The sequence below is a fragment of the Lacerta agilis genome, chromosome 4 (genome assembly GCF_009819535.1).
Source record: "Lacerta agilis isolate rLacAgi1 chromosome 4, rLacAgi1.pri, whole genome shotgun sequence".
Taxonomy (NCBI): Eukaryota; Metazoa; Chordata; class Lepidosauria; order Squamata; family Lacertidae; genus Lacerta; species Lacerta agilis.
This window is the reverse complement of record NC_046315.1, coordinates 35,197,699-35,221,680: the sequence shown is the minus strand read 5'-3', so window position 1 is coordinate 35,221,680 and position 23,982 is coordinate 35,197,699. Positions and strand designations below refer to the sequence as shown.

The 23,982-nt window shown below is 44.1% G+C and overlaps 1 protein-coding gene across 2 annotated transcripts in view; it reads left to right on the top strand.

The window, feature by feature from the left end:
* The first annotated feature begins 640 nt into the window (after positions 1-640).
* The window catches only part of MORC1 (MORC family CW-type zinc finger 1), a 50,702-nt gene continuing 27,360 nt past the window's right edge, over positions 641-23,982 (top strand). Inside the window, exons 1-11 of one of the 2 annotated variants that reach the window (XM_033146699.1) lie at positions 641-779; positions 5,285-5,338; positions 7,647-7,681; positions 9,361-9,429; positions 14,099-14,186; positions 15,733-15,841; positions 16,101-16,260; positions 17,684-17,789; positions 19,292-19,417; positions 20,407-20,486; positions 22,736-22,809. In XM_033146699.1, coding sequence (XP_033002590.1) covers positions 709-779; positions 5,285-5,338; positions 7,647-7,681; positions 9,361-9,429; positions 14,099-14,186; positions 15,733-15,841; positions 16,101-16,260; positions 17,684-17,789; positions 19,292-19,417; positions 20,407-20,486; positions 22,736-22,809 — 972 coding nt within the window. In that variant the 5' untranslated portion in view covers positions 641-708. The remainder of the gene's footprint in view (positions 780-5,284; positions 5,339-7,646; positions 7,682-9,360; positions 9,430-14,098; positions 14,187-15,732; positions 15,842-16,100; positions 16,261-17,683; positions 17,790-19,291; positions 19,418-20,406; positions 20,487-22,735; positions 22,810-23,982) is intronic. The other variant, XM_033146698.1, reaches the window with a different exon arrangement.

Sequence of the window (23,982 nt, the reverse complement as noted above, 5' to 3'; positions counted from 1 at the left end):
GCTTTTAAATAATGTATCTGTACGCCGCACGGCGCTCCTTGCAGAGCAACGGTGGGATATAAATTTCCACAAATAAACAAACACGCCTTTGTTTCCACAAATAAACAAACACGCCATCTGCTGCTTCCTAATTGACCTCAAACAGGTGAATGCAGAGAAAGACTGAATACCACCCCTCTCTCTTTTTTTCTCTTCCATTTTGGTATATTCATATATATGTAACTTCGGGTTATTTATTTGATTTGGGGGTTGCAGTTCCTGCAGGAAAAGGCTAGCAAAGGTCTCCCTCCCGTGGAAAGCAAGCTCAGAAAACTCAGGTAGAAAGCGATCTTGGGCTCACGTCCTGCTTGCGCCCTTTCCAAGCGCATCCGCTTGGTCCGCGTGAAAACAAGGATGGTGGACTAACTTGGCCATTGGCCTGAACTGTTCTGTTAAGCTAGGCTGGCTCCTCCTTTGCCCGGAGCCAGCCTCTCTCTCTCTCTTTCTCCTGGGGCGTTTTTCGTGCTTTAGCGTCCTGTTGCCTCCTTGGCTTTCCTCGGCCGCCTTCAGCTTTATCAGAAGGCGGTCTTAGCCGGAAGGGCGTCGCCACCCTCCTCCTTCCTATCCCCCAAGTCTTGATTTGGGCCCTGGAGGTGCGTCGTCGCACGCTGGCCACGAGGGGGCGCCCCGCGACTGCGTCTGGGCCCGTGCGCTCCGGGCCCCGCGGCGATGGCCGACGCTGCGCGCTACAGCGCTCTTTGCAGGGCAGGGTTGAGGCTAGAGTACCTGTATGCAAACTCGTAAGTGGAGCGACCTTTGCTTCTTCAGTTTGGTTTTATGCAGGCCAAAATGCATTAGCTGTTGGCTGCACCAAGGCATGGTGGTCAGGAGGGTGGGGGCAGGAGGGGGGTGGTCCCAACACCTGCAAAGGAATTTTGCATTTCCTATAACGGGACATGCTTCTAAAAATAGGTCCAAATTTGGAGGGGTTTGTTTGTTTGTTTGTTTTTAAAAGGAAGAGTGGAAAAACTCTCTAAAAGGGTAGAGGAGACCATTTGGAAAGGCCTCAGCCTTTCCCAGGTGGGATGCTTGTTCTAAATGGCAGGAATGAGGTGTATTTTTTGGCACTGAAGCTTGTTCCATATGTAGCCTACTGAAATGAGGGCATGGTCAAGAAAAAGTAAAAGGAAAGCACACTTAAAAATAAGAATGAGGCAACGCCAACTTGATGTTCCAAGAATAAAAAGCATAGGTGGTGTACTGTGCCCTAGAGACTTTGGCTAAATTCAGTGTTTGTTTTATAAATGCTCTGTGCAAAGCATTTTGAGCACTATGAGCAAGAAACACCTTACTATCTTATCCCTCTGTTTTATTACACCCAGTGCTTTTTTCTGGGGGGGGATGCATGGGGGACACATACCCCTAAACATTTTGTGAATTAAGTTTGGCCTCATTGGGGGGCAGTATTTCAATATGAGTTGGAAAATGAGAGTACCCCTAAACATTTTTTTAAGGGGGGGAAACACGGATTACATCTGTATGTCCTGGAAGCAGTATACTGTACCAAGTCAGAACACTAGTCTACCTAGCTCACCATTTAAACACATTGCCCGGCAGCACCTGTGTTGGATTTGGTGGCATCTCTCCCAACTCTACCTGCAGATGCCAGGGATTGATCCGGCGGACCTTATGCATGCAAGGCAAATGCTCTGCCACTGAGCTACCATCCTTTCCCGGAGAAGGGGACAAGTCTTGTGCATTCCAGTCAAGTTTTTAAAAGACATTTGAGCCACTAAGGGGGCTCTCTGGAGCTGTGTGTGTGTGTGTGTGTGTCTTGGAGGTGCCTTGCCACCAGGCTCTCTGTGTTTCGAGAGGACCATGTGAGAGTTCTTAGGAAGAGGGGAAGGTGCAGTTGGGTGAATCCTAGGCCAGAGCTTGGGGAACCTGTGGCCACCCAGATGTTGTTAGGCTGAAGCTCCCAGGAGCCTCAGCCAGCCCACTCAGTTGTCAGGAGTTAGGAGTGTTGTCGTCTCACATCTTCTGGAGCGCAGTCCCTTTCCTAGGCTCATTAGGGAGAAGAATCCCCTGGTTTGCTCCAAGAGCATATGAAGAAGTGAAGCAAAAAAAAATTGTGCAGAGGGTCCCCACGGTAAAAGCAACATGGAGGGTAAGGATCCTGGAAAGGCCCTGCAGTAGCTTCTACACCCCGTTTCACCTTGCCTAAAGTCCCAGTGGCTGCACATCCTCCTTTAGAACAAAATTGCAGCCCAATCCTGCTCATAAATAAATTGCAGTTGAGTAAATCAGTGGAGCTTTCACGCACGTGAACATGTACAGGATCCCACAGGCCGTGTGTGCACCATATTCTACCTCTAAAGCACACTCAAAAGCACATCATTTCCTCCAAAGAATTCTGGGCACTGTAGTTTGTTAAGCGTTGCTGGGAATAGCAACTCAGTGATGGGTAAGCTGCGTGTGCCTCCCCGAATATGAATTCCCCTTGTTGAGAACGGTAAGTTTCCAAACTCCCAAGGCAACGTCCTTCCCCTCTTCCCAGCCCTCTCTGTCCAGTAGGGGTGAGCTCATAATAGGAGTCCAAAGATTTTGTCAGGGGTAGCAGGCTGCAATCCTATACACATGCCCAAATGTTCCTGGGAGCAAGTCCTGTTGAATTCAGGGGGGATTTGTTCTGGATAGACACCTATAGGATTGCACCATTAACATACTACAGCAAGGAAAAACAAAGGCAGTGTGTACACATTACCGTTTACTCTGGTTCCAGCACAGTCCCATAGTGGCGCACCCATGACATCAGCCATAGTCCATATCTATCCTGTAGTTCTTGGAGAAATGCTTCTGTTTGGGGCGTTTCCCCTCAAACCAGCTTCCGTCTGATTTGAAAACGCAAGTCACGTGCGCTTCACAAATAAGATGAGGTGTGGACGTTTGAGGCAGCTGTTGCACATGCACAGATGACAGCTTCATTAATAGGAGTTCAGGGGAGTTACATGGGGAAACGAAATGGAACATAATACATCAGGTGGTGGCGTCCTTGTCGGCTCTCTGGTGTGTTCAGCCAATGTGCAAGGAACACAGTGGAGGTGGGGGGGAACCTCACCTTGTTTCCAGCCACTGGTGTATACATAGCCAAAGACCCTCTCTTGCAGCACCTTAAAGACAAACACATTTATTGCACTGAAGTTCTGTGTCTTTATTTATTACATTACATGATGACTCATAAAATAAATTCCCTCTGCTGTAGCTTCTGCTATAAATAAATACGTTAGTTTTTATGGGGCCACGTGGCTCTTTGTTCTTGTTCAATATATACAGCACCCATGCAGGGAAAGTCTGAGGGTGGATTTATTTTCCCACAGCAAAGAACAGTTCCCAACAAGCAGAATAAAAAAATCCCAATGCAGTCATTTCAGAACCAATTAAAATCGAATCTGGTGTTATACATTGGTACCCCTGAAGAGGTACAACAGCATCCCACAAATATCTCCTGTGGCGTGAGGTTCATAACCATTATTTATTTATTGATTATCCCAATCGAGGCAAGCCAAGTTCACTGTGCTGACATGTGTTTTATATATAGATTAAAGCGTCTGGGCAGGGCTGGCTTAAGAAATTGCCACCCTTAGCAAGGCTGCTGCCTGTCAGTAGCATTTATATGCAGGTCATCATAAAGTTGGGGCGGGGGCGGGGGCGGGGGGGTGGCCTTGGCTGTTTTACAGCTCCCAGTAAACTACATGTTATTATTTCCTGTTTATATCTTCTGCCTTTTTCATGGGCCACAAAGTTACATTTAGAGGCTTCCATTAATCAAATTTGTTTTTAATGATTTTGATTTGCTCAAAATAATTTTGATGCAGTTCTGTAACTATGTAGAAGTTTTTGTCAATATGTTGTGGGTGGGGTGGAAGGCCCAGTCCACAACATGCAGTGTGCTGGGCCCAGAAAAGCTTATTGCACCCATAGCTCAGACTAAGCCTTGGCAGCAAGAGCCAGATTTCCCCCCCCCCTACCCACTGAAACTTGGCCTATATTTTCAGCTTTACATGGAAATTAGTACTGTAAATGTACTGTAACAAGCCACACCAGGTCCTAAGTCTTTCTTTCTTTCCTTCTTTCTTTCTTTCCTTCCTTCCTTCTTTCTTTTGGAAAGGGCCCTATAGCTCAGCAGCAGGACACATGCTTTGCATGCAGAAGTCCCAGATGCAACCCCTGGCATCTCCTGTTAGGGCTGGGAATGTTTCCAGGATGAAATTTTGGAGAGTCACTATCAATCAGTGTAGACAATACAGAACTAGATGCATCACTGACAGTACAAGGCAGCTTCCAGTGTTTCTGTGTTCTTTCTGCCTCCTTCAAACTTGTGGAACTTGCACAACTTGGATTGCAGGCCTAATTTGTAATGGCCTGCCACTTGAATTCTGTGCAGACATTTGTTTTGGTGACTCCAGACACAACCACAGAGTTCATTTCTGCCCAGCTGTTTCTGCAGCCCTCTTCAGGTGTTATGACGTTAACTGTCTGGGAGGTGTTTCACTCCCACCACAGACTTCCTATATTGAGCAGGGCGGGAAGGTCAGAAGGAGAATTTTAAGCACATTCAGCTGAATACACTTAACAAGCATCTGGAGCACTGTGGAGTCAGGTTTCCCAAACAAAAGGAAGCTGTGACATGCAGTCTGCGATGGCCCAGAGAGCAAGGCCTGCATGGCAGTGTGTAAAACCTGAGCAAATCTGTATGGAAGACAAGAGACCCTCCATGAAACTGACAGAATGATATGCAGTCCGCGAGAGTTTATGCTACAACAAATCTGTTACATTGCAGTCGCCCATTGCAAAATATATTTATCTTGGCAGTAACACTCTCGCAGCACAATCCTGTCTGTACTTTTTATCTGGGGAGGTCAGTCTTATTGAATTAAGTGGCGTTTATCTCTTGATTAAAGATTGGATTAAGACTCAAGTCGCGCTTGAATGTGGAGTCCCATCGAACCTCTGAGTAAATATCCATAGGACTGGGCTGCATAAAGACTGCTGTCTCCTGTTATCATGCAACCTGCTCAGGAAGAAGCATTGCTATTACCTTTTGCATGCACACCTTCCAGTTGTATTTCAAGTGTCAAGGTAGAAGGAACCCCCATTCAAGCATTCTCTCCCCTGCCCTGTTTAACATTTCCACGTTTTGAAGAGGGGGTGTTTTTATCTCAGGCATGCAAAATAGCACTTAAGTGTTCGATTTGTTGCTGTTCCAGGTTCTCTCTTCTAAAACTCCCTTAATGCTTCTTTCTAGCACAACACACGACTTTTTATTTGGAGCCATCGCTGAGCTGATTGACAATTCCCGGTAAATACTACTTTTAGGAACTAAATTTTATGCTGCTTACTGTACTTGGGGCTTGAGAGAGTGTGTCATGCTAGGTTGTGGAAATAGATGTGTTTTGTTCTGTTCAGCTTGGCGCAAGAAGGCAGCTGTCAGATTTTAAATCTCAAATGTAGGAAATGGCTTTGGAAAACTCCTTCCTTACTCAGTGTTGTATAGGAAAGCTTATTTCACCTGCAGCACAATTCTTTTCTTCGGATTTGGGCTTATCCACAGAATCAAACAACGTTATCCTCTGTGGCTGTGATGGCCAAATACTGTTGCTTCCAGATGGGCTTAAAATCACAGGGGAGGTCATCACAAACGTGTCATTGGTAACAGGTGGTAGCGGTGTTGCTTTTATCAGAGGGCACTTCCAGAAGACCTGTTTATTTAGCATTCTTCCTGATTGGTTTGAGGGGAGGTTAGATGACTGAAGCACATGTTATTCCACACTGCCCAGTGCATTTCCCACATCATTTGCCCAGTGCAAAATTTCTGGAATTATTATTTTTTTGGGGGGGGGGGAGTTCGTTGCACAATATGTCCCAATCAACTGCAGTAGTGCAACTTGGAACTTCCCATTGTGTGATTGAATCCCACCCTAAAATAGCAATAGTCTGGATAGCATCCCAATTTTCCTTGGAAAGAGTAAATTTGGATTAAAGGAGGGCGCGCGGAATACTTTTCCGACTTTTTGGTCGGAAGACGTTCTGTGGACACTGCGAAAAAAAGAAAAGTGCACATAGGAACAACATTGATCCTGTGATGAACACTCATCTGGAAGCACTACAGCCTTGGAGGCTGGAGTCTTATTGGCCAAGGGGACAAGACTTCTGCAATTGTGGCATCATTGCACTCCCTCCAAGCGGCTTTACCAGGAAGCTTGGACCCCTAGCAGATTGAGTCTTGAGCATGGGTAGGCAACTAAGGCCCGGGGGCCGAATCCGGCCTAATTGCCTTCCAATTCTGGCCCGCGGACAGTCCGGGAATCAGCGTGTTTTTACATGAGTAGAATGTGTCCTTTTATTTAAAATGCATCTCTGGGTTATTTGTGGGGCATAGGAATTCATTCATTCCCCCCCCCCCAAATATAGCCCGGGCCCCCACAGGGGACAGGGGACTGGCCCCCTGCTGAAAAAGTTTGCTGAACCCTGGTCTTGAGGGTTAGTTAAAGGATTTGTTTCTTCCACCCTCTGAAAGTGGTTGGTTATTTCAAATCAATTTGTGAAATTCACCTTCCACTGCTTCCTCTCTGGGTTTGTTGCCTCCCTTGGGATTTCAAGCCCAGACAATCCTGTTATTGGATCACGGTTAGTATCTTTTCACTGTCAGTCTGGGATGGTATATTGATAATTTCAGGATGGCTTGCATGCTACTGCTTTAACGCTTTCCTTCGGATCAGCTTCATATTTTACAACTTCATTCGAGACTGTTAGCTTTGCACAATACTACTTTAGAAGTCTGATATTTAAAAAAATAAGTTATGTCCACTGGCTTAGTTAAATTTATTTATATTCTTTTTCCCCATACGTAGATACTGCATTGAAGTGAGTTGTTATTGCATTGTAATTTTTATTTGATTTGATTTCTATACTGTCTTTCCTCCCCATTGGGAGCCCAAGGTGGCATTCAATATAATTAAAACCACTGTTGCAGAATATGTACATTAGCATTTAAGTGATTTCATATGATTTTCCTATTTTTTCATATGAAATCACTAGGAAAATAGGAGAAGTCAAAGGAGTGACAGAACAGGCAATAGAAAGAGATTGGGAAGCATTTAAAAATTATATAGGAATATATGTAGTAGAAAGAGCCAACCTTCTAACAATTGTATAAGTGGGCCCAAAACAAATTCAAATAAGGAATAAAGACAAAATTAGGTATACAAAGTGATGTAGTTACATTAACTTCAATAACTGAATGGCTGGAAGTGAACACGGGGGTTGGGGGGTAAAGACTGTTTTATCCTGTACGTAATTTCATGTATGTACTGTTTATATTTTTTTCTGTTAGGTATGTTTGTGATATGTTTTTCTTATTTTTTTCCTTTTCTTTTTTCCTTGTTGCATTGGATATATATTTTGTTTTAAAAGAACTTAAATAAAGTTGATTTTTACCCAAAAAAAATTAAAAAGTGATTTCATATGATTTAAGTAAGTGCAGTTTTTGTGTTTCCAGCTAGCATAGACACTGTTCAGTAACAGAGTGAATTTGCTTTACATGTGTCTACTTGCGCAAATGTTTTCATTTAAAACCTTTTTTAACAATATTTAAACAATATTTCCAGAGATGCGGATGCCACAAGACTTGACATATATACAGGTAAGTTGTGTCTAAACGGGCCAGTGTCCTGTTTCTGAATGCTTCTTAGTTTGGTCACATTATCTGTTTCGTTGAGAAGAAATTGCTTCGTAGATGGTGATGATATATTTATTTAAACACTGCCTTTCCATGACAGGGACTCAGGGTGGGTTACAGATAGAAAAAAAGAATGGCTGAAAACATGGGGGGATCCAGTTATGTAAAAACAATTAAACATTGATAGAATACACATAAAAATATATTAAAACCATACAAATAATTACAATACAAACAGCATAGCATTAAAGTTTGCACATTTGTTTCTGTGCCAAAATGTACTATTTGGCAGATTCTACATGTCTCTGACGTGAATATAATTTTGACCTTTTGGCATGATTTTCCTACTGAGAAATATATTGGCGGGGGGGGGGGATCTCAAACATTTTTGTCTTGTACGACAGTTAACCAATTGACATAGTTAAAGGTCTAGTAGTGCGCACATAACTCTAGTTACAGGTGGGTAGCCGTGTTGGTCTGCCATAGTCGAAAAAAAATAGAAAATTCTTTCCAGTAGCACCTTAGAGACCAACTGAGTTTGTTCTTGGTATGAGCTTTCGTGTGCATGCACACTGAAAGCTCATACCAAGAACAAACTCAGTTGGTCTCTAAGGTGCTACTGGAAAGAATTTTCTATTTTGTTCGCACATAACTCTGTAAAGGAAACCCCTTTAAGAGAAATAAACCGTGGCTCTGGCAAAATCCCATGCATGCTAATTAATACAAATCCTCCCATGGCCATTGGCTTCACTAATTGACATAATGGTCTACTGTCCATTAGCTCTACTGTATCTGAGAAAGTCCGGTTGCATCCTGATCCCTTTGCAGCAAGTTTAACTCGGAAATTTATCCTAGTTAGTTTAATGGGACTCGCTGCATAGTAACCAGGCATGCCCAGGATTACAATTATGCACCGCAATCTTGAGAACACTGGAAGCAATCTCCGTTCCGTTTGCTTGGAATGCCTTCCAAGGAAATCTACAGTCTGTTAAACTTGGTCCGTTTGTTTAGGGGCCTTGAAATGACACCACCAGCAGATGCATTACTTGCAAACTTAGACCAAAAGGTGGGGGAGATATTTGTGCTTTAAAAACGAAAGAATAATGTGCTGGATCAGGCCAGTGGCTCAGCATCCTGTTCTCACGGTGGCCGACCTGTGGCAACTGGACTTGAGCTCAACAGCACTCTTCCTCTCCTTCATTTTCCGGCAGCTGATATTCAGAGGCATGATCCCTTTGACAGGCTAGTAGTCACTGGTGGCCTTGTCCTCTTTTAAAGCCAACGAATACACTTTCGACTGAGAAGGTGAAGCAATGGTTGGGACTGGCAACCAAGTGTTGCAATGAAGAACGCTTCCTGTTCAAAGTTCCAGCCAGCGGGCCATGCTCCCTTCCAAGGAAATCATACAATTCTCCTCCCCCTCCCTCTTTTTACCCACCTCTTCCCATCAACAGTGAATATTCCGTGCCCACGGAGGACATTCGGTCTTCATTGGGCAACTGTTTGTTTATTTTCTTCCCATTACGGGAATTTTCTTTTTTGACCTATTGGTTGTTTGTTCTTCTGCAAACCTCCTTACCCATGTATGGTTTCCAAATATTTATTAAGAGCCGGTTCCTTTTTTCCCAAACTTTGTTTTGCAGTGAATAATGAGAGCCTGCAAGGAGGATTTATGCTGTGCCTTCTGGATGATGGATGTGGCATGACTCCTCGTGAGTTAATACTCCTGTATTCGTTTAACTGAGTGTTTGGGTGCTGGGACGGTGTCAGTCTAGGTTCTCAGGAGGCCCGTATTCAAAGCCACACAGAGCCATGAAACTCACTGGGCCACTCATACTCTCTTAGCCTACCTCACAGGATCATTGTGAGGATAAAACAGGGGAGAGCCCTGTATGCTGGCTTGCAGGAAAAGTAAAATATAAATGCAATAAATTCCAATACTTGAACAATAGAATTGGGAGGGACCCCAAGGTTCATCTGGTCAAAATCCCTGCAATCCATATATGAAGACCCAACCTTGGTACTAGTTCTGTCCTCAAATTTCCAGGCATTGGCAATGGACCTGATATGTGGCATGCTTAATGGTTTCCCGCTGGTGTTATATATACTGTTATTGGGTCAGAAATTTTTCAAATAAGTTTATATTAGTCCCAAAGAACTATTTTTATTGGAGTATTTGTGTCTCTTGAGGACAGCTCAAGAGAAACTACTAGCATTGCTAGCACTGAGCCAGAAATTTCACCTGTGTTTTTCCCCTCAACCCTTCTCCATCAGTTAACGTGGAGAAAAATTGCCTTCAAAAATTATCCAAGCAGAGAATTTTGGTGAAATTCACACGAGTGGAGTGCAGGGTTTCTGACGCTTTCACCTTACTTCTAAGGTGGCTAGGGGTTTGTTTGCGAGTGCCCTTCCTTTCATTTTTAAAATCTTCTCACCAGCGGCCTGCACTCTGTAGCCTTTCTGGGTGCTAGTGCTTTCATCAAAGCCAAGGGGAAGGTAGACATCATGAGAAACTCTTGTGGTGAGGAGATTTCAGGTCAGGAAACATGGGCAGCCATGGGCAGGGAGACTGCAGAGTGCTGGAGATCTGTTTACTGAATGAGGAAGAAAACACCAATCACCCTTAACCTCCTCACACTAATAAGATAAGCTCAGAACCCTGTACCAACTATAGTTCTAAAGAAATCATCAAGTGCCTGGGAATGAGGCAGGGAAATGGAATCCTCTTTCTCAAGCGAAGAAAGTCTTGGAGAATCTGCAGGACAGATTTTGACATGACCCTGAGGATGCGTTCACATGGGATTGGTTTGGCACAGTTTAAAATGGAACCAGCAGCCTCGTGCCAGAGCTTCGTGCCAGAGCATGTTTTTCAAATGCAGAAGGTCACAGGTTCAGTCCTCAGCATCTCCAGGCAGGGTGGTGGTGGAGGCACTCAAAGTCTTTCTTAAAGCTTAGAGGCAAAGACAAGGGTGGAGTGGAAGGCACTGAATTGGTCTGGGCTGTTAAACTCGGAGAGGCAATCCTTATCCCTTCCGCCCTGTGTTGTTTTCCCAATCATCCAGTTGGGAAACCTTGTCAAAACAAAAATAACCTTTTCCACTGGAAAGTACAGCTAGTGGGCACCTGCCGTATCTTGACACGGAGGCTGATCCCAAACACTGTTCCGAGTGGCCTTCTGATACTTTGAGGATGTCACCTACTGGGACTATAAGGGATAAGGCAGTCCTGTTCCTGAGCTGTATAGGGCCTTGTACCGAAGCCTTGAACTTGTCCTGGGAGCAGATTGGCAGCCGGTGCAAACCTGAGAGCAAGGTGTCATATGCTGGCAGTCGTCCCACAAGCAATGCAGAACCCTTATTCACCTGCCCTAAATAACCGCTCATCATTTTAGCTTTTCATATCTGCGCCACTTGGAGGTAGGTTTCCAAGTGGTGAAAGTCAATAAGCTCAATTCTCTCTTGTTTGCCTGGTGGCTTCCTTTTGCCAGGAGTCAACTGTTTTCTCCCCCTCTGGTGTCGTTAAGTACAAACAGCTTAATCAGTAAGAAGGGATCGTGGCTGCTTGGAGCTGGTGCCAAGGAGATAACGCGGTGTCTGTCTCCTGCAGCTTAGGTTAACCAGCGCCTGAAATAGACTGTTCCCAGAACGAGCGTCTCGGGGGTTCTGAGAATCCCCTCTGTGCCAAATTAATTCTTTGAAACTTGGCGTGCAAACTTCCACCGTGAAAGGAAGAAGGGCGACTTTGTACTTGCAGTGGCGAGCAGCAGGTGGGGCTGGTTCGTTACGTAAAAAGCCGCTTGAAGCAGCTGCAAACAAGGGTGGAGGTTGGTATTTTTAGCTGCGTGGACCGAGGATGAGGAGACGGTGGTTCTGTTTTCATGCTTTGGCAGACAGGTGCTCCAAGCCTGAGCAGAAAGTTTGAAGAGTTTCTTTCTCTTTGATGGTTGTGACGTTGTGACCATGGTTGCAGCCTAACCTGACTTGGGCCGGATCACTATAAAATGGAGGGAGGAGATTTCAACACCTGTCGTTCCTTTCTCCCCTCACAGAGATTATTTCAGTTTATGGGGAGAGGAAGTGAGGTGTTCTCTCTTGCCCAGCCATGCCGTATTTTAAATATACAGCCATCCTTCCACTCTGTAGGGATTTGCTGGTGTCTCCTTATTTACGCAGGCCACACTGTTACCAGGACTGAAAAACGTCAGCCATGTTCTCTTTATCTGGTGGTAGGAGAAGGAAGATTAGTACTGTGTGCGCACCATATGTTTAAAGCTAGCACATAGCTTCCCTCAAAAAATCCAGGAAACTATTATTTACCCCCTACAGAACTACATTTCCCAGCACCCTTAACACTACAGTTCCCTTTAGGGGGGCAGAAGGGAGGGGGAGTCTACACAGCTCAAGAGTTTTCTTGTCAAAACACCGTGGAGCATTTCACACAAAAGATGCTTAAACTACTTCTGAATTTCCCACTCTTTTATTTATCAGATCACCTTTGGTCTGCAGGTTAACATTTTTTCATCCTTCAACCGTACCACCCCTATCATTCCGAAGCCTGAGAGAAACCACCACAGAGAGAGGGAGGCTAGCTGCCCTGTGGCAAAAAAAATAATGAAATTCAACCATAGAACAAAAATCACAGAGGATCAGCAGCAAATCTCATAGCAATCATAGTCAGATAGTGCACATTTTAAAACCACATCCGTCGGCAGGAATAGGAGAAGCCACATCCGTCAAGGCCCCCTCAGCTGAAACAGCTGTATATTATAGATCCAGGAACTACTAGTCAAATTTATAACAGCTATTTCCCACGCTGCATGCCATAGCAACCATTTTCATAAGTTCAAAAGGGGATAAAATGCATTCTTCACATCCGTTGAGAAAGGGACCACATTCTCCCATCAAATTGTTACTGTAGTGCAAACTATGAGCATTATGTAGTTAATAGCATAGGATATTTGCACCTAAACCAGGCAGAGGGCCTTCTCGGCGGTAGCGCACTCCCTGTGGAATGCCCTCCCATCAGATGTCAAGGAGATAAAGAACTACACAATTTTTAGAAGACGTCAGAAGGCAGCCCTGTATCAGGAAGTTTTAAACGTTTGACATTTGATTATGTTTTAATATTTTGCTGGAAGCCGCCCAGAGTGGCTGGGGAAACCCAACCAGATGGGTGGGGTATAAATAATAAAATTACTACTACTACTAATACTACTACTACTAATACTACTACTACTACTAAACCACAACAAACAGTTCGGATGTTACGTTTATCCACTGACAACTATGCCATCCCTCCTTCTCCAGCAAGCTTTCCCCTGGGAGGTGGAGGAAGCAGTGACTGACTATTGCTAACAGCAGAGATCTTGTGCTGGAGGTTTGTTGTTGTTGTTGTTGTTCAGTCGTTCAGTCGTGTCCGACTCTTCGTGACCCCATGGACCAGAACACGCCAGGCACGCCTATCCTTCACTGCTTCTTGCAGTTTGGCCAAACTCATGTTAGTAGCTTCGAGAACACTGTCCAACCATCACATCCTCTGTCGTCCCCTTCTCCTTGTGCCCTCCATCTTTCCCAGCATCAGGGTCTTTTCCAGGGAGTCTTCTCTTCTCATGAGGTGGCCAAAGTACTGGAGCCTCAACTTCAGGATCTGTCCTTCCAGTGAGCACTCAGGGCTGATTTCTTTAAGGATGGATAGGTTTGATCTTCTTGCAGTCCATGGGACTCTCAAGTGTCTCCTCCAGCACCATAATTCAAAAGCATCAATTCTTCGGCGATCAGCCTTCTTTATGGTCCAGCTCTCACTTCCGTACATTACTACTGGGAAAACCATAGGAGGTTTAGTTGTTCAGAAGTATTCTTTGAACCATAGAATTGTAGAGTTGGAAGAGACCCCGGAAGCCATTTAACCCAACCCCCTGCAGTGCAGGCTTAGTATGACACATACATTTATAAAATACATTGGCAGCGGTGAGCTATAAGAAACAAAGCTAAGAGCATTGAGTCGGCAGGTTGTGGATTTGAAGCTCACCTCTGCAACCAGCTTGATAGGTAGCCTTACACAAGCCACAATCTGTCAGCCTCAGCTCACAGTGTGCAATACGGGGGGGGGGGGGGGGCAAAAATACCTATCTTAAAAGCTTGTAAAGCGGGAGTGGTGGACCTGTAGCCCTCCAGAAGTTGCAGGATGGCACCTCCTCCCATTATCCCTGGTGATAGGCCATGCTGGCTTGGGCTGGTGGGACTCCAAAAACACTTGAAGGTCCACAGGCACCCCACATCTGCTGTGAAGAGTAAAGCAAGCTAATAAATGTGAAGGACTAGAATAACAATGAATTCTAGTGAGGACACCCTAGAGGGAAACCTTATTACAAATCTGTTGCAGGAAAAACTGTGGATCTTGTGCACTTCGGAAGATCCTCTAAGCGGGGCAGGCCTGACATGATTGGATGCTATGGCAACGGGCTTAAATCGTAAGAGTTCTTTGTTCTTTGTCAGTTTTGTTTGTCAGACACACACCCCTTTAATGGCAAGATTCAGAATTGTTAACTTTGTGCTGAATGAAAAACTGTTTCCCAATCGTGACCGTAAAGATGATTTGGCTTGCATTATATATTTAAGTATTGGGATTGAGGGAAACTGTTTATTTGTTTTTGCAGTCTTGCATATTGGTTTTCATTTTTTTTAAAATGGCTCGATGTAAAGTGGTTTACATCAAGGGAAACATATGCATGAGAGTAGCAAAAAAAACCCTCCCCAATAATAATACTATTATGATTGAAATAGTATCCCATCTTTCCACCAGATGGTGCTCAAGGTCAAGGCGGCAAACAAATTAATTAGGAATAAAATAACATAATATGCAGTAAAACAGCAATTAAAAAATCAGGTAAAACCAATTAATAACATCGGTACAAACTACTTGAACCAATTGCACCATATTTATAATGGCCAACCAGTTTATAAGCCAAAGCTTTGACTAAAAATGTCCTTGCCTGCCAGCAGAAGGTTATTAAGAGATGGGGCCAGGTGGGCTTCTCTTGGCAAGGAATTCCAGAGCCTGGCAACAGCTATCCAAGAAGGCACTTTTTTCTTGATACCCTGCCATATGTAATTCAAGACACTGGCAGGAGAGAAAAAAGGCCCTTCCTGAAGATCTTAAAGCCCCGGAAGACTCATGGGACAATATGATACTTCAGATAACTTGGTCCCAAGTTGTGTCAGGCAGGGATGGGCAACCTGTGGCCCTGTTGAGGTGGTTGGACTCCAGTTCCTATCAGCCCCAGGCAGCATGGCCAACCAACAGGGATGATGGAAGTTGCAGTCCGTCTGCATCTAAAGCAGGCATAGGCAAACTCGGCCCTCCAGATGTTTTGGGACTACAACTCCCATCATCCCTGAACACTGGTCCTGTTAGCTAGGGATGATGGGAGTTGTAGTCCCAAAACATCTGGAGGGCCGAGTTTGCCTATGCCTGATCTAAAGGGCCACACGTACCCTATAATGGGCTCTATGAAGTCTTTGGACGTCATAATCAGCAGTTTGCATTGTAACTGGAAGCCGACTGGTTGCCATTGTGTCTGTTGTAACAAAAGAGTCTCATGGTCCCTATGACTGGGCCTCATCAATAATTTGTCTGCAGTATTTACATTTTATTGCAGTGTTTCCTAGACTTGGGTGTCCAGCTATTTTCGGACTAAAATTCCCATCATCCCTGACCACTGGGATAATGGGATTTGTAGTCCAAAAACAGCTGGAGACACACGTTTGGGAAGCACCGTTTTATGTAGATAACTTAAATGTATTAGAAGGGAATGGATTGTCAATGTATTTCCTAGTCCTCCATAGTGCAGACAGGAAGTAAAGAGAAACCTCGGGCTCGCTAGCTGATGGGAAATCCCTTTCTGCCTTCAGCACACCCACTTTAGTCTATATTACTGCCTATATTGTCCTAAGGGTGTTAACATCCAGACAATGCAGCTATTACAAAAATTGTATTTTCCTGTATCCTTACTATAGAGGGTCCATGCGCATAGGGAAAGACTTAATATTATTCACCAAGGAAGAGAATACAGTGACATGCCTCCTTTTGTCTCAGACGTTTTGTGAAACAGAAGGTCTCAGTGAGGTATGTCTGTCTTCATTTGTCATTTAAATATTTGTATCCTGCTTTGCCGATGGTGTCATCAGGACCGGAACTCCTGGGGTGGGACTTCCTGGAATGGAACATCGTTAATAAAACTCAAAATGCTGCTGGTATATGATAGGGGGTGTGCTATTCACACTACCATCAGCACTGTCTAAAGTTACCTGTTCGGGTGTGATAGGTGTGAGTGAAGGAGAATATCTCTGATTTGGGTCCACTCTCATTTTGTTTCCCTTTACAGGTTATAGTCCCAATTCTTTCATGGTCAAGTCACACAAGAGAGCCAATAATAGGCACTACAGAAATGCTTGCTACACAGTTGTCCATAATTTACAAATATTCACCTTTTAAGAATAATGCTGAACTGATGAAGCAGTTTGATGCCATTTATGGAAAAACAGGTGACTTTATTATCCCCGAAAGTTCTAATTAACCAATGCATTATAATTAGCGTTTTGAGGACTAAATATGGGTGCCAGGGTGCCCCTCTCCCCTGAATAATTTTGGATCTTTGTTCATCAGTTGGCTCCTCTCACATGAATGAGATACAAACAAACCATTCCTTACCACCTCCCCCCAGCAAAGGCAGCGTTCTCTTGACTCCATAAGAGCCCTGCTAGATCGGACAAAAGATCCATCTCGTTCAGCATTTTGTTCCCTCAGTGGCTAAGCAGATGACTATGGGAATCTCACAATCAGGACAGGAGGGCAATGGCTCTCTCCAGTTCTTCCCAAGCCACTGATCTGATGATAGTACACAGCCACCACAAGTATTAGCCACTGATAGACTTTTCCGTTTGGAGACCCCCCCCCCTAAAAAAAAAAAGAATTAATCTCGCCTAGACTTATGACAAAGTATTGTTGCATGCCACCCCAATCTCTCAGTGCAATATTTCAGGGGGTTCCAGGCGCTTACCCAGGGTTTGTGTTTCTTTTGGAAATGAGGCACATAAGAGACTGTGGTATCTTTAGGATATATGGTTTACTTACACATATATACAACCTGAGCTTGTGATGGAGGGGCTCACAGCATCAGCACCCCAGGAGGGTCTTTCCAGCAGAAATCAGGCATGGTGCGCTCTCTGCCTTTCCAGTCTGGAGCTTTGCTTCTGTCTCACGTAACTCAACTCTCTTTTGTCTTTCTAAGTAACAGGCAGTTGCGGGAGAGGGGCCCACCCCTTTGTCACTCCCTTTGTTACCTTAAACTCCAATATTTAGCAGGCTATACCAGGCTGACTGACGCGGTTGGCGTTGTGGGTTAAACCACAGAGCCTAGGACTTGCTGATCAGATGGTCGGCGGTTCGAATCCCCGCAATGGGGTGAGCTCCCGTTGCTCGGTCCCAGCTCCTGCCCACCTAGCAGTTCGAAAGCAGATAAAAAGTGCAAGTAGATAAATAGGTACCGCTTTGGTGGGAAGGTAAACGGTGTTTCTGTACGCTGCTTTGGTTCGCCAGAAGCGGCTTTGTCATGCTGGCCACATGACCCAGAAGCTGTACGCCAGTTCCCTCAGCCAGTAACGCGAGATGAGCACCCCAGAGTCGGACACGACGGGACCTAATACTCAGGGGTCCCTTTACTTTACTTTACCAGGCTGACTTCGCTATTCTAGGCATTAGAAAGGTCTCTGCCTACAAACTACTCCCCACCTCCCCAAACTCTTAACAGTATATTAATCTGGGGAGAGGAGGGGAGTCTAATCTTGTGACTGGACCCCAATTTGCTTAACTGCAATTATCTATTGTACTGTTACTTCTCTTCTACTTTAACTGGCATAAGAATTGTAAAACTGATATTTCAGTAATAATTTTAACCTTCGCACGTAGGAACCTTGCTGGTAATATACAATCTGAAACTCACACTCAATTTTGAGCCAGAACTTGATATCCTAACAGATGAGGAGGATATGTTGCTTGCTGTGGCACCGGAGAAGTAAGTTTCATAGTCATTTTCTGATTTTATGCTGTGGACATTTTGTGAGTAGCATAGAGACTCATTACAGAGCAAGCAAACAATACGTTGAATGGACAAAGGGTATGAATGAAAATATATATTTGGAAGATGCTCCTTGCAAACAATCTGTTTTGCTTGGACACTAGAAATCACAGAATGCACTTAAAATATGTTGGTGAATGGAATTTAACACCTGTTTTAATTTTGTGACGGTGTACTTCGAATCCCAAATTCTTCCATGTATTCCCCATGACAGGCAAATTCTAATGGATTAGGAGCAGAAAGAGAGAGAATAGCAGTGCAAACCTATCTCTGTTTACTTGGGAGGAAATCCCATTGTGTTCAGTGGAGCTTATGCCCAGGAAAGTGTGCATGGGATTGCATCCTAAAAGAAGCTTCAAACAATGGATGTGATTCAGCTCACTGGGTGCACAGAGAGCAGGGTGTTGATGCCTCTGTGCATGCCAAGAAGGCCCAGTCAGCTCACGCCCCCTGGGTTCTCCAGTGGCTAGATGTAGGGTGGCCAGTGTAACATTCTGTTCAACTTGATGCTCTCTCTCCCCCTGTCCCCATTCCTCAACCTGGTATATTTATTAAGGGACTGCAATCTTTATTGTACAAGCAATCCTTGATTTACACAGGGGTTACATTACGGATCCCTGCATTTACTTGCAGGGCTCATGTAAAACATTCCGCCCCGCCCGCCATTCCACCCTTTTTGTGACGTTTTCAGGTCATTTCCAGGTTCTGCACCATGCGCGCAATCACGCATCAATTGGATGTGCATAAATTGGTCATTGCCTGTATAACCCCTCCTCCCAAGCTGTGCTGGCATGAAGATAGCTCCATTTTTACCCAGGTGTAAGGTCATGCATCCTATAGCAACACAGTGCAGGATTCAACATACTCACAAAGATCATGTGCTAATTCACAATAGTTTAGGAAAGCTTTTAATGTTTAATAGATTATTGTATTTTAATATTCTGTTGGAAGCCGCCCAGAGTGGCTGGGGAAACCCAGCCAGATCGGCGGGGTATAAATTATTATTATTATTATTATTATTATTATTATTATTATTATTATTATTTGCCACATTTTAATTATATCCTGCTCTTCCTTGAGAAATACTAAAGCAGCTGACATGGGACTCTGGCGAACCAATGAGCAGACCTTTATCTCTAGTTGGGTCTATTTCACTCGGTATTTAAATTCTTCCCTGGAAGGTGGGTAGAATTGCCAGCATTAAAAGTTTTAGAAAGTTAGTTTAATTTCATGCTTCCTCCAGATATGTATGTATAAGTTACGATTTGGGAAAGAATTGCATTGCACCTTGAAAGGCTTCAAGAGCACTTAAGTGACAACATGTTTTGAGTTTGTTTGTTTTTTGTTCAAGTGGATTACGTGCCCAGTTTCCTCTATCCAGTAGAGTTCTCCCTTTGTGAGCCTAAAATTATTCTGCCTTAAACACTTTTCTGTGTCAGCCTTCCAGAACGACAGTCGCTGAGAGCCTACACAGCTATATTGTACTTAGACCCACGAATGAAGATATTCATTCAAACCAAGGAAGTAGAAACCAAGCATTTGCCGCATTGCTTTTACAGACCCAGGTGAGCCAGCTTTTCCTAAGACTATTATAAAGCTAGATATTTAAATTTCCAAAGCAGTGTGCTTGAAAGCATTAGCTACTCTCTCTTTTTGGCCATGGAGAGAAATTGACTTTGATGGCGGAGCAATTTGTAATCTAAGCAAAGTTCAAATCACACTGGCAGGCTGGGAGTAATCAGCTGTGACCAAACACTTTGACCCAGAACAAAGAACACTTTACATAAGATAATCACCGAACTGTGGGGAGAGGAGGGGTGTGTTGTTTGTTTTTCTGTGGATGTTTTCACTTGAGTGAAAGTTGCTCAGGCAATTCTGTAAAGGTGCCACTAAATGATTATAGGCCACTTACAGAGGTCCTTTTTTAATGGACTCCTAATCTTATAACGTGTAATATGCATTTGAAGTACGGTTTAACAAGCTGCATGAATGTTCTGATACAAGTTCCAGCAATGATAGGATCTGATCCAGTTCTAGCTGCACTGAGTGATGGAGGGCCTGTGAAGTGAGGAGGGAGGGATCTTAAATATACAGTTTAACAGTGCAGTGGATGGTGCTTCATATTTGGCAAGTACACACACACACACAAACAAACAAACAAACAAACACCTGAATACCACCAAAACATTTAAAAATAAATCAATTTACCAGATAAATTCTAACAGACGAATGCCCGTCCTTGGAATAAAAGGAAATCTCAATGATGCCTCTGTCACCATGTAGATCATGGTCCTGAATCCTCTATCGGTTGTGGACGGCACAACTGATTTTTTTGAGCATTTCATGCACTTTTGAGGCCTGTGCCAAGTCAGTTTACTGTAGGGCACAAAGATTGTGCATACCCTGTCCTCGCTTGTGCAAGGAAGTCCTTGCCATTCCCATCTGCAAAATGGAAATAATAGGGGTCAACTTCATTGGGTTATTATACCGATTTGTCTTTTCATATGGCATGTCAGATAACTTTTATCCATGACTGTTTTTCTTGTCTTCACAGGATGTATCCATACATATCATCTTCGTTCAAACATGTTGCTAGAAATGAATTGCAAAAGGCAGAAATGGATGTGAAGGCTGGTAGGCATTGTCCTGTAACCTTAATAGTTTTAATACTAAGTGCTCTCTAAAGTGGTTGCCAGCTTTGTTTATAAAGGGATGCTTTTGCACATCACTTCTAATTTTGCTTCGCAGCAAATAATTTCCGGCATCTGTGGAGCAAATCTAGTTATGCATCTCTTTCCCATTGCGGGATGACTTTTGCCATTGCACTTGGTGGGCCACCAGTTGAATAGGTACAACAACGGGTTTAGCACACAAAGAATGATGTAGGCATCATATTTTGGATAGCCTGGGGAAAAAACTGGGTTGTATCCAGTGCCCATCATTCCATGCATACAACAGGCTTCCATTTTTGCAATTAAACTCATCCTCAAAATCTGCTCCAGAAAACCAAATACTGATGGAATTAAGCACTTCTGGGATTTGTGTTCAAAGAACAGGTTGGGGATCACTTGGACTACAGCAGGCATCCCCAAACTGCGGCCCTCCAGATGTTTTGGCCTACAACTCCCATGATCCCTAGCTAACAGGACCAGTGGTCAAGGATGATGGGAATTGTAGTCCAAAATATCTGGAGGGCTGAAGTTTGGGGATGCCTGGACTACAGAATGCGGAAGTTGAAGGCAGCATCAGATGTCAATCAGATGGTCATTTGGAAGAGGGTGGAGGATATAGGTGACTGCCTGCCTGAATTCGTAATAGACTTTGAATTTGTTTTCATTGTTCCTCAGATAAAGAGACTATGGACTCAGCTACACGGCTGCAAATAAAACGTTTAAAGTGTGTTTTAAGTGCAATATACAATGTGACACTAGATGGCAGTGGTGCAGCTTATGGAAAATTCAACGTATTTAAAAAGAAACGCTTAAAAAAAAGCATTTTCAGAATGTTTTTTTATGTGTGTAGATTCCACCTATGTTCCTGGTTAATCTTGGATAATTGTCAGTGAAGGTTTGAACATCTACCTGAAACCGGCACCTTCACTTTTAATTGCTAATGATTTGTTCTGCCTCCACTGTCGGAGGCAGTGTGCCTCTGAATGGGAGGGGTTTTCTAGGTAGCCCAGGCCTCACCCTTGGAAGCCTTGCAAATGGCTGCAGGAGAGGGGCAATGAGCAACATCCCGAAAGGAGTGTTTCTAGGATGAAGGTGAAACTGTGAAGTTTCCTTGTTATTTTTGCTCTTGGATACTGCATTTTGTTTAAGTAATCATGTTATATTTATCGTATTGAAATGTGGCCTTTTTTGTATTTTACTATACTTGCTATGTTATGAAATAGCTACTATGTTACGGTTTTGCAGTATTGCTGTGAAACTGCTTTTTTAGTGTTTGTTTGAAATGCCTTCCTGTTTTCTTTGCTGTTGAGCATGATTTTTATTTTTTTTATTTTGGTGGGGAAGCAGCGTACCAATAAAATGAATGAGTGAATGACTGCCAGTCGCTGGGAACCACAAGAGTGGGGAGAGTGCTGTTGTGCTCAAGTCCTGTGTTTGGGTTTCCCAATAAGCATCTGGATGAACAACTTTGAGAACAGGATGCTGGGCTAGACAGGCTGTTGGCCCGATCCTGCATGTTCTTAAAATTGTGACACCACAGCAAGTGCCAAGTACAAATATCGCTGCATGTTGAGGAAAATTGGTAGATAATTCACTCATACTACTGGAATGCAAAAGTGGCGGATTTAAGAATTGGCTTGAATAAAGCTGCATGGAGTTGCACTTGAAAAGTAGTAATGTCATGAAATGAATGGGAAGGTTTCAGTTGCAAGTTTTCTACAGTCTCCGACACCTCTCCCCCTGCCCCCCTGCTCCACACCACTTTTCAATTGGGCCTAGATGCCTCCAGAAGTTTATCCCGTTCTACAGAAAGAGTCAGCAAATTTATGGTGGCACATATGCTGATAAGGTTAAATTTATTATGGCAATATGCTAATAAAGTTAACAAATTTATTATGGCATATAGGCTTTTTGTCCATTTATTCAAATGCATGAAGCATTATCTAGAGTTAAAGAGTTTTATGTACAGATGGCTGGGGGGGATGAGGGGAGGGGATTGTAAACAGGGAAGTCAGAAAGGAAATAAAGTACTCTTCCCCAAATGTGCTTAGGTTGGAGGGGAAGGCAAGTGTGTGCTCACCTGAACTTGTTTAATGCCAAGGTGCCAAACAGAGTTTTGCTTAATGGCGTGTTGTGTTCTTCCTGTGTGTGGCAGATCAGGTTACTTTCTCTCTGGCGTGGTTTAACAGGTGCCTTTGCTTATACTTATAGCTGAAGATGCTGTGAAAGAAGCCAAGTTCATGCTACAGCAGTCACAGGACTCCGTCTTCCAGGAAAAACTTGAGGTATAGTAACAAGGATAAAAATGTTTGAGATATTTAGGGTGTGCTGTTATTTCCTGCCCCGCCCACCCAAAGGGCACAGTCTTACCTGGGAAACCTCCAGGGGAAATGAATGAAAGCTGTGCAAGAACATATGAACGCAACCACCTTTTAGGGGCAGACTTAGGTAAATCTGGCTGGGAAGGTCTATCTTCTGCCTCAGGATTCCTGAGAATTAGGGGTTGGAGCGAGAAATGAAAGAAGCCGCAAAGGTTAGGCTCCTCGTAGTAAGAACCTGGCCAATCCCAAGTGTTCAAGCTACCTACCTGTCGTAGGGGCTGATGTTGCAAAACCTTGTTCCTTTATGGACCTGGAGAAGAGGACTCTGATACACAGTCCATGATGTTACTTGAAGAAGAAGAAGAAGAAGAAGAAGAGTTTGGATTTGATATCCCGCTTTTCACTACCCGAAGGAGTCTCAAAGCGGCTAACATTCTCCTTTCCCTTCCTCCCCCACAACAAACACTCTGTGAGGTGAGTGGGGCTGAGAGACTTCAGAGAAGTGTGACTAGCCCAAGGTCACCCAGCAGCTGCATGTGGAGGAGTGCAGACACGAACCCGGTTCCCCAGATTACGAGTCTGCCGCTCTTAACCACTACACCAAACTGGCTCTCATTACCGTCTGTGTGCCACTTCAGTCTGCAGAATGGGCACTTCCACATGCACCACCCAATGTTTGCACTTATAAGGAATCAATCTCTTAGTGTTGCAGTATCTGCATTCTGGAACTTCCAGCCTGTGAACAATAGGCAGGCGCCTTCGCTGTTCTGTTTTTGGTTCCTGCCATAGCTGTCAAGTTTCGGATTTGAAAATAAGGGATCAGCACCCTCACCTACCCTGGGGACAGTCCACACCGTGGTAATCCCCCCAGGCTACAAATTAATTTACACCAGGATAGAGCTCCCAGGAAAGAGAAATCAGGGCAGAGAAAAGAAAGCACTTATTCACGCAGCACACGGTTAACCTCTGGAACTCCCTGCCACAGGGAGCAGCGATGGCCACCAACTTGGATGGCTTTAGAAAAGGATTAGGCAAATTCATGCAGGAGGAGAGGACCACTGCTCTGCCTCCAGTTAGGGGCAGCAATGCTTAATCTGAGCACCTGTTGCCGAGAAACATTCGTCTATTTTATCTTCT